Below are 16402 nucleotides of genomic sequence, written 5' to 3'. Positions count from 1 at the left end.
CATTTTAATAATATTTATGTGCAAGCATACTGTCGGAAGTACGAGAAAGATTTTCTAAAGCATTGCCTTCTAAGTGAAGGGGAAAGCATATCCTGTAAATTAAGTTAATCAAACCCAAGGCATCAGTTTTGGGGGTATGCTTACCACATTCACAAAGAAAATTCTCCTCAAACTGGTGGAATTAGATTACTTTGGAATCCCCACCCCAACTTTGAATAGTCAGTAATTCCTTTCTTTGCTTCTTTGCCTTTTACAGAGTGGGTTCACTAAAGCCTCAACTGATATAATTATTGCCTCAGATTGTTAGCGATCTAGGCCAGATGGCTGTGGGTTTCTAAAGTCCCAGTTGCTTGTGGTGGCTTTCAGAGTTTGTCTATAGGGTTTGGGGATCAGCAATTTGAAAGGGTTGCAAACTTGTAAAATGGTGTTATTCATGGGGGCAGAGTGTTCATCAGCGTGACCCAGCAATAAATGCATTCATTACAGGCATTCCTATTCTGCACAATTTGCCACACAGCACTGGTTTCGGGGGTGGCGGGGGGCAATGGCTTATAAAATGCTTTTGAATGCCTAAAATGAAGGAGAGTTCTTGCTGGGACTCTTGCGATTTCTTCTTTGGGAAGAACCTACTCAGTGACTTTAGCTGAGTTCTGCTGAGAGTAAGCAAAGTGGAAAAATTGGAAAATTACTTTAAAAAAAGTGTTTCTGGGGGGCAAAATAGAGTGGGAGAAAATAAATGGAAAATAAGTTACATGGAGATTCTGAGAAGCAGGGAATATTCAAGTAGAAGCTGGCTGAGGAATAATACAAACGGTGGGGGAGGGTGAGCAAGAATGGAGCTACAGAGATAAACTTAAAAGGAGCCGCAGAGCAGAAGGAACATCATAAATAATCATATTTTCAAATAAGAATACCATATCAACTCTGTGACCTGGATACAGCACCAACCTCCTGAGATATTTCCAGCACTCTGATGCACACAAAATGCAATTTTCAGCTCAGGCATTTTATTTCTCCCTGTAAACAACCTTTGGGTTTTTTAAAATACATATCTGGAAACTGTTTTCATAAATAATGTATATATTATAAAAATTTGACTTGTAAACTACTGAGTCCACGTCCGTTCCCTCAGTACTCATTCTGAAAACTCATTATGGATAGGTATTACTATATTGGCAGAATTCGCTAAGCAAAAGCTACCAATTTTAGCCAAGATAATAGGATTTTTTTTTAAGTGCAAGACAAAGAAATATCAGAAACAATTTTGCTCAAACTAAAGAAAGGGCTGAAATAAGGAGAATGACTTGGTTAATTAGTTCCAAATTCTGAGGTGTTTCTTTAAATCTTGCTAATTAAGAGAAATCAGGAGTGCGAGATAGCCGCTTTCTTATCTTCAAAGAGTAAAGATGAAAGAGGACAGAAAATGAAACCTCTCCACTTGGGCTGTTCTTTAAAACAGAGCTCCAAGAAAATCGGCTTGTGTGCTCCTTGGAGGAGAAAAGACCCAAGTATTTGCCGAGGGGGAGGGCACGGTGCATAATTAGAAGCAAGTTTTCCCATTTTATTAAATTCCTCCACTGACAAAATACAATTGGAGGTATTTTAAGTGAAACCAGCATTTAAGGAACCCCGAAAAGCAGATGATTACACGTTTGTGGCATAAGAAAAGGGCAATTAAGAAAACAAGAACTACTTAATGTGCCATATAAACACAGACGACCAGAAGTTGATTTAAAGTTTTTCCTTGCTTTCTTTTTCCTCTTTCTTTCCCTGTCTTTTTCTTTTCTTGTTTTCTTTCTTCTTTTTTTTCTCCTTCCCTGCTGTAATTTGTCTTCCCTTTGTCGCGGCACGCTTGGAGAAAGTGGATGGAGGATGGAGGAGGGGCGGGGAGGGTTGAACCCCACCCCCGGCCGCGCTCCCGCGTCCCCTGCCGGTCCCCAGCCCGCGCCCGCCACCCTCCCGCTCCCACCCTCCACGCGCGCCCTCCCTCGCTCCGGTGACTCCAGCAGCTTCGGATTTGGAAGCTCACTGATTGGCTGGAAGCGATTCAACACACGCCAGGCTAAGAGCTTTGTCTGAGTTGAAGTGAAGTTGTAGAGATTTTCAGACTGGAGTCAGCAATCACGGGTGTTTAGTCTGCAGTCGAGCAGAGAAAGGGAAAGAGGGGGGAAAAAAAAAATCAAGAATCGCCCGGGAAAGACACACTGCAGACTCCGCCAGCTCCCTACCATAGATGCGGACGGAGTCCACACCGGGAGCCAGGCCGAGGTGACACGCTGCTCCCAGCCGGGAGGATTGGCCGCACCCCCACCGGGAGAGGACTTCACGCTCCTGTCCGGAAGTCGCCACACGGTGTGTATGAAAACTGAAGTTTGTGAGCTGTTGATTGCTGTGTGATTAAGAGTCGCCTTCAAGTCGCAGAGACCTGATGTGGCTTAGAGCTCTGAGTGGCGGGGAGGAAGTTGCAGGGATTGCTTGGCTGTTGTAACTCGCCCTGGGAAGGGAATCTAGGAACTGACCAATGCACCAAATGAATACTAAAATGCACTTTAGATTCGCACTTGCACTTCTGATGGCGTTCTTCAGCCACGATGTCCTGGGTAAGAATCTGAAATACAGGATCTATGAGGAGCAGAGGGTCGGGTCTGTTATCGCCAGACTATCAGAAGATGTGGCTGACGTTTTATTGAAGCTCCCGAACCCTTCTTCTGTTCGTTTTCGAGCCATGCCAAGGGGGAATTCTCCTCTCCTGGTGGTTAATGAGAATACCGGGGAAATCAGCATCGGGGCTAAAATTGACCGCGAGCAACTATGCCAGAAAAACTTAAACTGCTCGATAGAGTTTGATGTGCTCACTCTGCCGACCGAGCATTTGCAGCTGTTCCATATTGAAGTGGACGTGCTGGACATTAATGACAATTCCCCCCAGTTCTCAAGACCGGTCATTCCCATTGAGATATCGGAGAGTGCGGCGGTCGGGACTCGCATCCCGCTGGACAGTGCGTTCGATCCAGATGTTGGGGAAAATTCCCTCCACACCTACTCGCTCTCTGCCAATGATTTTTTCAGTATTGAAGTGAGGACCAGGACAGATGGGGCCAAGTATGCTGAACTCATAGTGGTGAGGGAGTTAGATCGCGAGCTGAAGGCGAGCTATGAACTTCAGCTGACGGCCTCCGACATGGGAGTGCCCCAGAGGTCTGGCTCCTCCATTCTGAAAATAAGCATTTCGGATTCCAACGACAACAGCCCTGTCTTTGAGCAGCCCTCTTACACAATACAACTCTTAGAAAACTCCCCAGTTGGAACCTTGCTCTTGGATCTAAATGCCACTGATCCAGATGAGGGCGCTAATGGGAAAATTGTGTATTCTTTCAGCAGTCATGTGTCTCCCAAAATTATAGAGACTTTTAAGATTGACTCAGAAAGAGGACATTTGACTCTTTTCAAGCCAGTGGATTATGAAGTCACCAAGTCCTATGAGATTGATGTCCAAGCCCAAGATTTGGGTCCCAATTCCATTCCTGCTCATTGCAAAATAATAATTAAGGTTGTGGATGTCAATGATAATAAACCTGAAATTAGCATAAACCTCATGTCACCTGGAAAAGAAGAAATATCGTATGTTTTTGAAGGGGATCCCATTGATACATTTGTTGCTATCGTCAGGGTTCAAGACAAGGATTCTGGGCTGAATGGAGAAATAATCTGTAAGCTTCATGGGCATGGGCATTTTAAACTTCAGAAGACATATGAAAACAACTACTTAATCTTGACCAATGCCACGCTGGATAGAGAAAAGAGATCTGAGTATAGTTTGACTGTGATTGCTGAGGACAAGGGGACACCCAGCCTCTCTTCAGTAAAACATTTTACTGTTCAAATCAATGACATAAACGACAATCCACCTCGCTTCCAGAGGAGCCGATATGAATTTGTCATCTCTGAGAATAACTCTCCGGGGGCATATATCACCACAGTGACAGCCACAGATCCAGATCTTGGTGAAAATGGACATGTGACATACACTATTTTGGAGAGTTTTGTCTTGGGAAGTTCCATTACCACGTATGTAACCATTGACCCATCTAATGGCGCCATCTATGCCCTCAGGATCTTTGACCATGAAGAAGTGAGTCAGATCACTTTTGTGGTGGAGGCAAGGGATGGAGGGAGTCAGAAGCAGCTTGTAAGCAACACCACAGTAGTTCTGACCATCATTGATGAGAATGACAACATCCCTGTGGTTATAGGGCCTGCAATGCACAATAATACTGCAGAGATCTCCATCCCCAAGGGAGCTGAAAGCGGCTTTCATGTCACAAGAATAAGGGCAGCTGACAGAGACTCTGGTGCAAATGCTGAACTCAGCTGCTCCATAGTAGCAGGGAATGAGGAGAACGTCTTCGTCATGGATCCCAAGTCATGTGATATTCACACCAATGTCAGCATGGAATCCATTCCCTCCACTGAATGGGCACTCTCAGTTATCATCCAGGACAAAGGCAATCCTCCTCTGCATACAAAAGTCCTTCTGAAGTGCATGATCTTTGACTATGCAGAATCTGTGACAAGCACAGCCATGACCTCTGTGAGCCATGCATCCTTGGATGTGTCCATGATCATAATTATTTCCTTAGGAGCAATTTGTGCAGTGTTATTGGTTATTATGGTACTCTTTGCAACGAGGTGTAATCGAGAGAAGAAAGACACCCGATCCTACAACTGCAGGGTGGCAGAATCCACTTACCAGCATCATCCCAAAAGGCCATCCAGGCAGATTCACAAAGGAGACATTACATTGGTGCCCACCATCAACGGCACACTGCCCATCAGATCTCATCACAGATCCTCTCCATCTTCATCTCCAACCTTGGAAAGGGGACAAATGGGCAGCCGCCAGAGTCACAACAGTCACCAGTCACTCAACAGTTTGGTGACCATCTCATCAAACCATGTGCCAGAGAATTTCTCATTAGAACTCACCCATGCCACTCCTGCTGTTGAGGTAAGATCATAAACTACATCACTTGCTAATGCCAGCTGTTAGTGCTCAGGGGTTGAGCAGTAATCACACCTTTAAGACTGTCATTGATAAGTGACAATATCCAGTTCCATTAAGACTCAAGTCACAGTGTGTACCTATCTCAAGTGCTCACTTTGTCACATTCTTCTATTTTTTTTTTTTTATAAATAATTCACTTGCATGTAATATGTGTGGTGTCAGATAATAAATATGAAGTTCACCCTGGACTGTGTAATCAGAGTTCCTTCACTTCTCAGAGTAAGATGCTGGGAAGTAAAAAAAAAAAAAAAAAAAAATCTCTTTTAAAAAACAACAACAACATTCTAGGCCTTCAGAATCTCATTTCAATGCATGCTGTCTTTGCAAAACTTTGTAGTTTTCTGGCATTGTTTTAACTAGCTAAGTTAACAGTGTATTTTACTGGATCTTTTAGAGTATTTTCCTTTTAACATCTGACCGTTTTATCTGAACTGTAAAAGAAGGCAGTTATTTAAAAGGAAATGGTTTAAGAATGAGCAACTCAGCTGTGTTTTGAGGTTATCCAACTCTCTCTGCAATATATTTTAGCTGTGTTTCCTGGCTGACTGCACTTTCTGCAAGGTCTAGCATATGTAAATCACTGACATACAGAAATTGTGAGCTTAGCATGTAATAACAAGCCTCTCCTTTTCCCTTGCTTGATGCACGTGAATGCATGAGGGTTTTTTTCATTCCCCCTTCAGAAATCAGTCCTGTCTCTTTGGTTTCCAGCAGGTCTCCCAGCTTCTCTCCATGCTTCATCAGGGGCAGTATCAACCAAGGCCAAGTTTTCGAGGCAACAAATATTCCAGGAGCTATAGGTATGAATTATCCTTTGTGTTAGCTGTTAAGTCTCAAGTAACTTAAATGCTGAAGAATAAAATTGTGGTTTTTTGTTTGTTTGTTTGTTTCACTGATCTTTCTAGATATGCCCTTCAAGACATGGATAAGTTTAGCTTGAAAGACAGTGGCCGTGGAGACAGTGAAGCAGGAGACAGTGACTATGATTTGGGGCGAGATTCTCCAATAGACAGGCTGCTGGGGGAAGGATTCAGTGACCTCTTTCTCACAGATGGAAGAATTCCAGCAGGTAAGAGGGGAAATGATAGCTAAATCTTTATTTTCACAGTTACCACAACACCAGGATGATGGGCAGGTTCTCCCAGGCGTCTATCACTGCTGTCTTTATCCTTCACACTAAAGTAGATGTAGTCTGTGCACTATTAACAGTGGACAAGCATGAGACACTTTACATTTTCTCTTCTCAAAATCTACAATAACCAATTGGTAGAGAAAGGAAAATAAGAGGACTTCATAGAAAAAGGAAGGGGTGAGAACAGGGAAGGAGCCACAGGGCTCCCCTTCTCTTTCTGTCTACCCAGCAGTGCCATAGGGCACTCCTCAGCACTCCAGAAAATTACTGGGTGGCTGTCTGTACTCAGACAGCCTGTTTGGTGAACAGTGGTGAACTGGACTATAATTTGGGGGATGCATTTCCTGTGATGGGAACCAACTCACAAAATCAGAGACTAAAATACACTGGAAAGGGTATACTTTAAGCACTAAAAATAGGTGGAAGAATGTACCTTTGTAGGTGGTAAGTGGAGCATATTTCATGCCACTTTTCATTTCGACTCTGTACAGCAACAGAGGAAGAAAACAAACCCAGAGGGGAGATTTATAAAACACACAGCCAGGTGGAGGAGATGCTATTAAGTTTTGAACCAATTTTTCCTTTGTGACTCTTAGCTCTAATTGTGCAGTAGGAACTCTGATCCAAGTCAGCAAATACTGAGAGCGTCAGTAGCCGTCCTGTTGCTGAGGGCTGTGTGGTAAGAAATCGACCCTTAGGAGAACAGAAGTTTTCCTCTGACTATCCACATGTCTAAATTTATTGACTGTCAATCAAATGACTGTCATTTGACAACATAGACAGAGAAAAAGGACAATAGTTTACCCTATCTTACTTCTGTCTAGCATGAAATTTTCTTTATAAGAATAAAAAGTATAGAAAATATAAGAGAGTTTACCAGAAATTTGGGGACATCCAATAAATGGAATTTTAGCTCTTGTGGGCTATAGGAATCATGGTAGCACTAGCTAATCAGCAGCAGGAATCTTTACCAGCTGTGTCCCAGGGTATCCTCTGGGTCCAGGCTGAATACTCTGAGTCCATATGGAGTCTCTTGCCTACCTTGTCTCACTCCAGGCTTTGACAGTGGAGGCTATGTGGTGGTTGTTGACTTTACTTACATTTCAGTGAATAAGCCCTTATCATTTTGAAAACATTGATGTTATGCTCATCGTAGTCAGTTATGGTGGTGGCAGTGACATTCGTGTATTTTCAGCTTTGAAAACTGGAAGCTTACAAAGGTTACAATAACACACCCCAGGTAGGCAGGCTGTGCCTGGTGGCGATGAGATGGTGAGATCTGGATCAGTTCCCACACACCAATCACTAATCTATGACTTACTTAAATAACAAAAGTTTTCTTTTTAAATAAAATGCCTACCTTGTTTATTCTCTCTCTCTTTCTTCCCCCCTCTTTCTGTGTGTGTGTGTGTGTGTGTGTGTGTGTGTGTGTGTGTGTGTGTGTACACATACATGTTTATATGTTTGCCCATGTGTGCCAATGTAGGGGACAAAAGACAGTGGATGTCTTCCTTTATTCTCTGCCTTGTTCCCTTGAGAGAGGATGTCTCCTTGAGAAACTCATGGATGCAGCAAGCCAGTTGATCAGCAAGCTTCCAGGACACCTGTTTCTGCTCCCTAATGCCAGGGTTACAGGCACAGGCAGCCATATCTGGCTTGTACATGGGTGCTGGAGAGTCAGTTCTTCCTGCTCTCACAGCAGTGCCCTTTCCCACAGACCCATCTCCCTAGACCCTTATTTGCTTTTATATCCCGAAGGCCTTTCTGCAAACACTAAATGTTGCATTTTCAGTTATATGATTACAAGGATAAATACTTTATCTCTGGCTAGACAGATGGATAGGAATGATGTCTAGTTGCATTAAGGCCTCTGTGTGCATAACAGCCTGTATTTGCACAGTCACCCATGGAATCTATTAGTTTAAATTTATAGACTCTTTAGACTGATTTGAAAACAAATCACTAAAGTATCTAAAGGAACATATATCCCCAAAGACCCCCATACCCCAAGACAATTAGTTTTATTTTCCTGGCTTATATAATGTGAGTACCTAGTTCAATTTCCATGATGCTCTGATATTATGATGCTGACAGGGCCCTAGATTAGAATAGCAGAATTTCTCAGATTAGATTACTTCATAAACACGAACACATGGGCATAACATCAATATTGCAGTGATTTTTTAAAAATGCTTGGAGTTCATGTATTGGAATTTTAATTTATCATGGCAACAAAATGGAGAATAAAAAATAACTATTCTAGAAAAGTACCCTTGCCATTTGTGGACCCAAACAACATCTGATGTCTCTTTAAATTCCAAAATCATACAATTTGAGTAGTTAACTGTTAGTATATTATTTATTCACTTATTCATTCATTCACACATTCATTGCTTACAATTTTAGGAATTGAACCCAGAACACCACACACATCAAAACTATGCTTTCTCTCTTTGTAATGCTTCTCATCTGTGATTTCTTTTAGGAAAAAATGCAGGGTCAAGTCATCTTCCCTATATTTCCAAAGTTACCATCATTCCATATGTTCACGGCAGAAGAATTATCTAGTGCTTGAACTAAATAATGATTAATAATGATAGTAATAAATGTTAAAGAATAAAGAGATTGGGTTAAGTGTAGGTAATCAAAGATAAACTGCCTATCTTCTTTATTGAGTGTCTTTATGTCCATCAATACACAATTGTCCAAAATTATAGACTTTTTGTGTGTGTAGGTGTGTACACAGGTATGTGTGCTTCTTATCACTTATGTCATAGGAGACACATTCCTGCCTCAGTTGCTTCCTGCTTCTAGATGGGGATGAGCTATTCTCAAGTTACGGAGAACTGGGAAACGAGCAGTATTTGATGTTACTGCCATTATGTTCATGTTTTGCCAGCACAGATTGCAATGCATACTGAGTGTCTACAGAGATAACAGTCTTTTAGTCATGAGCATCATTGAGGTGACACTATGTCAACACCCTAGATTCCTATTCATTCTGGCAACTTCTGCAGGCATGTTAGGTTGTAAAACTAGTGGTTTGCAAAAGTATCTACTCAGGAAATACCCGAGTAGAGAAAAATGTTGATCCACATCTGAATCTTATTAACAGAGATCAGCACAATTTTCTAAAGTATGTGTATTTTTAGTACTTAACCATCTCATTCCAACTATTCTTCTGCATTGATTTGTGAACAAATATAGATTGCATTGCACTGCATGGCTTGCCAACAGGGTCATTTCTGGTCCTTCATTCTTCCAGTTCCCACACAAATGTTTTTTCGAGCAGCTAAACAAACATGCATTTTTATCTGTTGGCTCGTGTTTGATAGCTCTTTTCCTTCTTCATCATTCAACTTTGAACCCCAACACTAGCACATGCCCAAAGATTCCATGGTCCCAGTAGATGTTGTTGCACCACAGATGGTTTGTACAGGCTCCCCTCCTAGTCCTTTTCTACTTTTCGTGATTGTGTCTGTTCTACTCTTCGTCATCTTTCATCTGTGAGTACTTCAAATACTCGTTTTTCATTTTTCTACTCTGTTCTCCGAGTACGTATCTCCTCTGGCTCTTGGCCTTCCTCCCATTGCTGGTTTACTGGTATTCCAAGTCTTGTGGCTCCTCACACTGTCAAATCTTCACTCTGTATAGTTTTCACAACCTTTTCAGAACATTTGATCTCACATTCCTTTTTCTTTCTTCTTTTCTTTTCTTTCTTTCTTTCTTTTTTTTTTTTTTTTTTTTTTTGGCTCAGAGTCAATCTCTGACTCTCGTTGCTCAGCAACACTGAGTGCAACTATTATCTTTGTATTCAGAGTCCAATGAAATGCACTCTTGGCCTAATCTCAATTTTGTCAGTTTTGAATCCTTTGCAACAGGCAGAAAGGCTTCTCTTTCCTCCAGCACACCAATCCTTTGTACACACTGTTCTTCCTACATGAAAAGCTGCCTTTTCCTTACTTTGTGTACCAAATACTGCTCACCTGTTTCTTTCAACTTTGCTCTGTCTTTTGAGATACCAGCATTCATATCCACTCCTTTTCCTTTCTTAACACATCTTGAGCATCATCTCATTTGCACTTTGCCTGGTTGTCTATAATATCATTTGTTATATGTGGCTTAGAACTAGATTATAGTCCTTTTGACCACCAGACACTGAAACGGCCCAGATTTGATGGGATCTTCAAGGATAACCTACTAGACACTTCATAGCTAATGGCTTGATTGAAGCTCTCTCTCTGATATTCATTGCACTGCTTTCTACCCTACTTGTAAGGTCCAGGACACTAATAAAATTCACAGTCATGTAGTGGCACAGAAGAGCTTCTGTTTCTGCCTGTCCCTATCACCATAAAAAGTATCACCAGAGAGAGCTTTTGAATATTCCCAAGAATAGCAGATAAGAAGGCCATTGCTTGGCTTCTCTTGATCCTTGCATATGGGATAGAACAAGTTCAGCACAGGGCCACACATACACTTTCAAGTAGTTGAATCTCAAGGGTTAGGGGTCAGATTAGGACATCAACAACAATGATCATACTTTCCTCTGCTCCTCTCACCCCAACTTTCCTTTTAGTTTCCCCCATTTCTTTCCCATGGACTCGTTTTTGCTATCCTTTCCATTAGTCTGCCTTCATAATTTCTCCTGTTTTCCATTTTCATTAGCACGCCGCGTATGGTGTACATTTGAGTCTATGTATGTTTGCATGTATATGGATGTATATGTGTGATGTGTGTGCCTGTATGTGGATACCCATGCTTGTAGAGTCCTGTGTTAATACCTGCAATCATCCTCAATAGCTCATCCATCCTTTTCAGTGAAGCAGGACCTTACAATTTAACCCAGAGTTCGGTAGTATAACTAGCCAGCTTGTTCTGGGGAAACCTGTCTCCACTGTCCAAGGCGGGAGTTACAGATAAACCATGACATCCATTTGGCATATCCATGGGTGCTGAGGATCCTAAATCCAGTCCTTGTAATCCAGAAAGTGCTCTAACCACTGAGAAATCTCTCCAGCCCTCCTTTACATTTTAAGTCAATTAATTAGTACATAACTAAATTCTTATTTATCTATTGTGCTATAAATGTTATTCATTGCTTAACAATCATTTCTGAGATGTTTGGGCTAGTCATGCAGGTCATGCTATTCTATTATCTCATTGCCTACAAGCTTATCATGTTCAGGATTTGAGAAAACTTGTATATGGTCAAGATCCTTAGAATTCCAGGTATTTTTTCTCTTCATTAATGGAAATCAACGCCAAAGGAAGCAGTGCAGCAAAGAAATTCTTCCCAAGCCTAACTGCCCAGGGTTGAGGGCTAGAACAATAGCAGGTCTGTTCTTCCTTCTATCAGGATGGGAGGCTGACAATATACACAGGTCTCATTTCTGTGTTCAGAGACTCAGAGGACAAAGCAGGGGTGGGACATCACCACTATGATAGTTCTCTGCTGAGGAAACCTAGATGCTGTTTATATCAATTGCCTTTTACCCTTTCCTGTTTTCTCCACTGAATGAATTAAAACAAGAGTTGAGAAACACTTCCATGTAGCATAATATGTGATACTGATCATCTAAACCTGTGTTTTTATTTAAATCACCCTTGTTTATTCAGTTGAATCTTTCTTCACAGCAATCAGTCCTCTAAGAACAAAGGATCCCGAAAGTAATTCTTAGATTCTTACACTTTTCCCAGTATTATTTTTTTTCATGCTTTAAAATTGTTGGATTCATATAATGAAGCCCTTCTCTTACAGCATGTTTTATTTTTATTCCTCAATCTCTCCCTTTTTCTATTAAGAATGGATGTCCAGAGGGAGCTAAAGGTCAGAATTAGCATGGGGGTCAGTGATAGAGAGCAGTGACTTCCACATACTTAAAGATCATTATTTATCCCTTCCTACCTACTTTTCATCCAGAAACTATTGTGACCACCATCTCTGTACAGCTCCCTTACCAGCCTATAGAGAAGGGATCATGCACATAGTGGGTGATTTTCTTCCCCTAGCAAGCAGTGTGGCATGTCATAATTTCAGCAGCGGCAAATCTGGAAATCTGCTCTCAGAAGCAATATCAAGAGAATCAGTACCAAACATATCCTTATGGCTAACACCTATCCTGTTTTCTTTCATATTTGAGGGTTACTTTACACTTTCTGAAATTATGTCCTTTGTCTTAGAATGTAAAGATTGAAAAGACCAAGTTTTCTCTGAAATAAGTGGTTGTTCTAAGGAATATGTATTACATATCTCAGTTTTTACGCATTTTAGCTGCTCTAAATACTGAACTTAGTGATCCTCCTCTTTATTTTTCTGCTTTTTCTCATTTGTATTATATTTTATAGGAATGCGGCCACTCAAATCCCACTAGGTAACTGGAACATACGGGAAAATTTAGAATGTACTTTTCATATTCTTCAGCTTTTGATGACTTTTCCGTGTAATTAAATATTAATGTATTTCAAACCTTGAAATGAAGGCCTTATAACAGGACAACTCAGCATACCTAAGGTAGTAATTAAGAACACCTTGCATTGGTATTTTAATTACTAGGTCAGTAAATAATGTATAAAATCCCTAAGAGAGACTGATAAGGACAATAACTGGAGAACTAATATTCTAAGTGCCTCCATTTAAATAAAAAGCAGTTCCAGAGCCCTTATTATCAAGAAAGTTAGTGAAAGATACATGGGAGAGGTTACCTGGTGTTATTCCAAACTAAAGGTCTCACCTTAAAGTCTAGTTTTTGCTATTGTCATTGTATAGTTCATGTTTATCTTTTGTTTGATCACTCCAGCCTTGGCTTTTTTGGATGTTCATGTATAAATGAAAAGCAATACCAGGTCTGTTCTCCTGTCTTCCATCGGGATGGGAAGCAGACAATATGCGCAGGTCTCATTTCCATGTTCAAATAATGTTTATAAATTACGTATAAATAATGGTCTGATTTCTTATGTTCACAGTAGACTACTAAAAATGATATTCCCTTCCTTTAAATAAATGGAGGAATGTAACATGACAACTGGTCCATAAAGCCAACATACAATTGAAATGTAACTGTAGTCTATCTAATGTGTCTAGTAATAGCTTAGCATCATGACAATAGTACAAAACCTTTACTTTCTACTCTTAAGAATAAAATGATACTCCCCGTGGCTTTGAGTGATGTCGTGTATAATAACAGACCCTCCTTGCTTTGTTTATTTTCAGCAATGAGGCTGTGCACAGAGGAGTGCAGGGTCCTGGGCCACTCTGATCAGTGCTGGATGCCCCCGCTGCCCTCGCCATCCTCTGACTACAGAAGCAACATGTTCATCCCTGGAGAAGAATTCCCAGCTCAGCCTCAGCAGCAGCTCTCACATCAGGGCCTCGATGATGACAGTCAGCCTGCAGAATCTGGAGAGAAAAAAAAGAGCTTTTCCACCTTTGGGAAGGACTCCCCCAGTGACGAGGACTCGGGGGACTCCAGTACATCATCTCTGCTATCAGAAATGAGCAGTGTGTTCCAGCGTCTCCTCCCTGCATCTCTAGATACCTTTTCTGAATGCAGCGAAGTGGACCGGTCCAACTCCCTGGAACGTCGGAAGGGTCCAGCGCAGGCCAAAACTGGGGGCTACCCACAAGGGGTTGCGGCCTGGGCAGCCAGCACACATTTTCAGAACCCCACCAGCAGCTCTGGGACCCCTCTGGGGACTCACTCCAGCGTGCAACCTTCTTCCAAGTGGCTGCCAGCCATGGAGGAGATCCCTGAAAACTATGAGGAAGATGATTTTGACAATGTGCTCAACCATCTTAGTGATGGGAAACACGAACTCATGGATGCCAGCGAGCTGGTGGCTGAGATCAACAAACTGCTTCAAGACGTCCGCCAGAGCTAGAGGACGTTAGCTGAGACTTTGTGTTTCCATGTGTGTGGAATTAGGGGACAGGGAAAACCCTGAAAAAACGGGCGTTGCCAAATAGTTGCATTTATCATAAATGTGTCTGTGTATATTGAATATTAAATACTGTATTTTCGTATGTACACGATGCAAGTGTGATTATTTTAACCTGTATTTTAAAAATACATTTGTATCTTATATTTATGTGTAATTTAACAGACAAATTTTATTTTTTTACTCCCATGACAAACATGTTTTTCCTAATCATACAGAAGCTAGCCACTATTTGAATCTATATCCTTTTCAACCAAAGGTACTGTTTAGATTAGTTAAGCTGGGGCAGAGTTATTATGCTGTATAAACAACCCCATTAATGCATTAGGAAATTCTTAGTTTCATTAAGCGATGCAACTTCCTTTTCAATATTTACACAAAAAAAATTAAGCATCGTTAGAAACATCAAATAATTTTATGATTACTATCCTCACTGCTTTCTGTTAGCTATGACAGATCACGTCCAGCAAATTTGGGGAATACCTTAAACCTATTTTAGACCTAGAAGCATCCTATGGTGTTTATGGAAAGGCAATGGCATGGGAATTCTTCGCAGCAATGTGTTCGCCCATGTTGCCTGGCAGTGGCTCCTGTAATTGTAGGGCATCACACTGGCTTGCTCTTGAGAATAATTTTCCAGTAGCAAAATGTCTACTTATAATTTAAACTAAACCGTGAATCGGATTTGATCCTTGCTATATGAAATATGATTTAATGGAGTGAAATCTGTACTTTAAATGAATAACATTATGTATTCTACCAGCACAGAGTGTTAATAGACAAAGACAGATATGTCAATACTCCGCCCCTCCCCCACCCAGGGTAGTAAACATAATTGATTTATCTGAGACTCCTGTTTGAATCTCTCTTCTCATAATACTTGAACATTTGTATCAATTGTATTGTCTTTTTTGGCTATCATCATTTAGCTTTTGTCTCTTGTGCATGCTTTCATGGTTTTGCTTGTATTTTTAGCATCTGAACATTTATAAAGTCATGTTTTCGTTAATGCAATTTTGTTTGATCTATCATGTGACAAATGAAACCTTTATTTATTGTGCTGTTATCTTCCGTGTGGAATGCTTTGGTACACAAGATTCTTATTATGACTATTATCATTTATGTTCAAGCTTCTATGAATGTTATTTCTATTAATACACTATCTTGATTGTATTCTCCTGAAAATTTTACTGTCAGTGAAAATAAAAGGAAAATTAAAGCAAAGCTAAAAAGCTGTGCAAGTCAGACCCCTGCTCTGATGTTTTAAGTGCTTTGTGTGCTTAAAACTCTCCCCTGTGGGATGATTCAGCATTGGGCATCAAATGGCAGAAAGGGAAAAGCCAAGTGGTTTGACAACCAACAAAAACACACTGGAAAGGAAATGAGACAGAGACCCATCAGGGGAATGAAAGTAATTGATTGGATTTCTTCTGTATTATGTGATATAAATGTATTTGGAGTGTAAACAAATATTAACAGCTTACATATTGCTCAAGTCACAGAAACCTTCTCAGAACGTGTCCTGCTAAGTTGAACAAAAGGAAACAATGATAGCCTCACAAGCTTTCCAAAGGGCTAGAAATAGAGATTTTGAATGATGTAAAACAAATAAAACACAACATTCCCACACAAGGAGTTCCATGTTTCCAGTCTCTGGGTTCTCCTGACTTCTCTGGTTATTCTTCCTTCCTGTGTCCACATGTTAAGAGAGCATTAGCTCATGATCTCAGATTATTTCTCATATTTCTTTCCCAAGTAATATTTTCATAAATACCAGGATGTCACATGCATTTACAATGGTCTAACATCTGTGGTTGATATATATGTACCCTAATAAACTTATCTGGGGTCAGAGAACAGAACAGACACTAGAGTAGACATAGAGGCCAGATAGTAGTGGCACACACTCTTAATCCTATCATTCTGGGGGCAATGATCCAACCATATCTCTGTGAGTTCAAGGCCACACTGGAAATAGAGCATGGTGACACACACCTTTAATCCCAGGACTTGAGATCTCATCTCAGAAAGGTATATAAGGCGTGGGCACCAGGAACTAGAGGCTTTTAAGCTCTTAGGCTTTTAGGCATTTCAGCTGAGATCCATTTGGGTGAGGACTCAGAGGCTCCCAGTCTGAGGAAACAGGATCTGCTGAGGATTTGGCAAGGTGAGGTTGGCTGTGGCTCTTTGTTTCTCTGATCTTTCAGAATTCACCCCAATACCTGGCACTGGGTTTTTTTTTTTTTTTTTTTTTTTTGTTTATATGA

General features: G+C 40.9%; 1 protein-coding gene across 2 annotated transcripts; it reads left to right on the top strand.

The window, feature by feature from the left end:
- Window positions 1-1985: 1985 nt before the first annotated feature.
- Pcdh18 (protocadherin 18) lies at window positions 1986-15719 on the top strand. Of its 2 annotated transcripts, none has more exons than XM_036191043.1 (4): window positions 1986-5008; window positions 5780-5865; window positions 5971-6134; window positions 13411-15719. In XM_036191043.1, exons 1-4 carry the CDS (start codon window positions 2522-2524, stop codon window positions 14076-14078), a joined length of 3405 nt encoding a protein of 1134 aa, XP_036046936.1. In that variant the 5' UTR covers window positions 1986-2521; the 3' UTR covers window positions 14079-15719. The 2 variants fall into 2 exon arrangements, with proteins under 2 accessions (XP_036046936.1, XP_036046934.1); XM_036191041.1 differs by having other exon boundaries at window positions 5777-5865.
- The last annotated feature ends 683 nt before the right edge of the window (window positions 15720-16402 follow it).

This window comes from Onychomys torridus, chromosome 6 (genome assembly GCF_903995425.1).
Source record: "Onychomys torridus chromosome 6, mOncTor1.1, whole genome shotgun sequence".
NCBI classification, from domain to species: Eukaryota; Metazoa; Chordata; class Mammalia; order Rodentia; family Cricetidae; genus Onychomys; species Onychomys torridus.
The sequence above is the reverse complement of the archived record's forward strand: the minus strand, read 5'-3'. Positions and strand labels throughout refer to the sequence as shown.

Coding starts and splice junctions, on each gene's coding strand:
- Pcdh18 (XM_036191041.1), top strand. CDS start 2,522: ATGCACCAAATGAATACTAAAATGCACTTTAGATTCGCACTTGCACTT. Junction 5,009..5,776: donor ATGCCACTCCTGCTGTTGAG/GTAAGATCATAA, acceptor TTTGGTTTCCAG/CAGGTCTCCCAGCTTCTCTC. Junction 6,135..13,410: donor AGATGGAAGAATTCCAGCAG/GTAAGAGGGGAA, acceptor GTTTATTTTCAG/CAATGAGGCTGTGCACAGAG.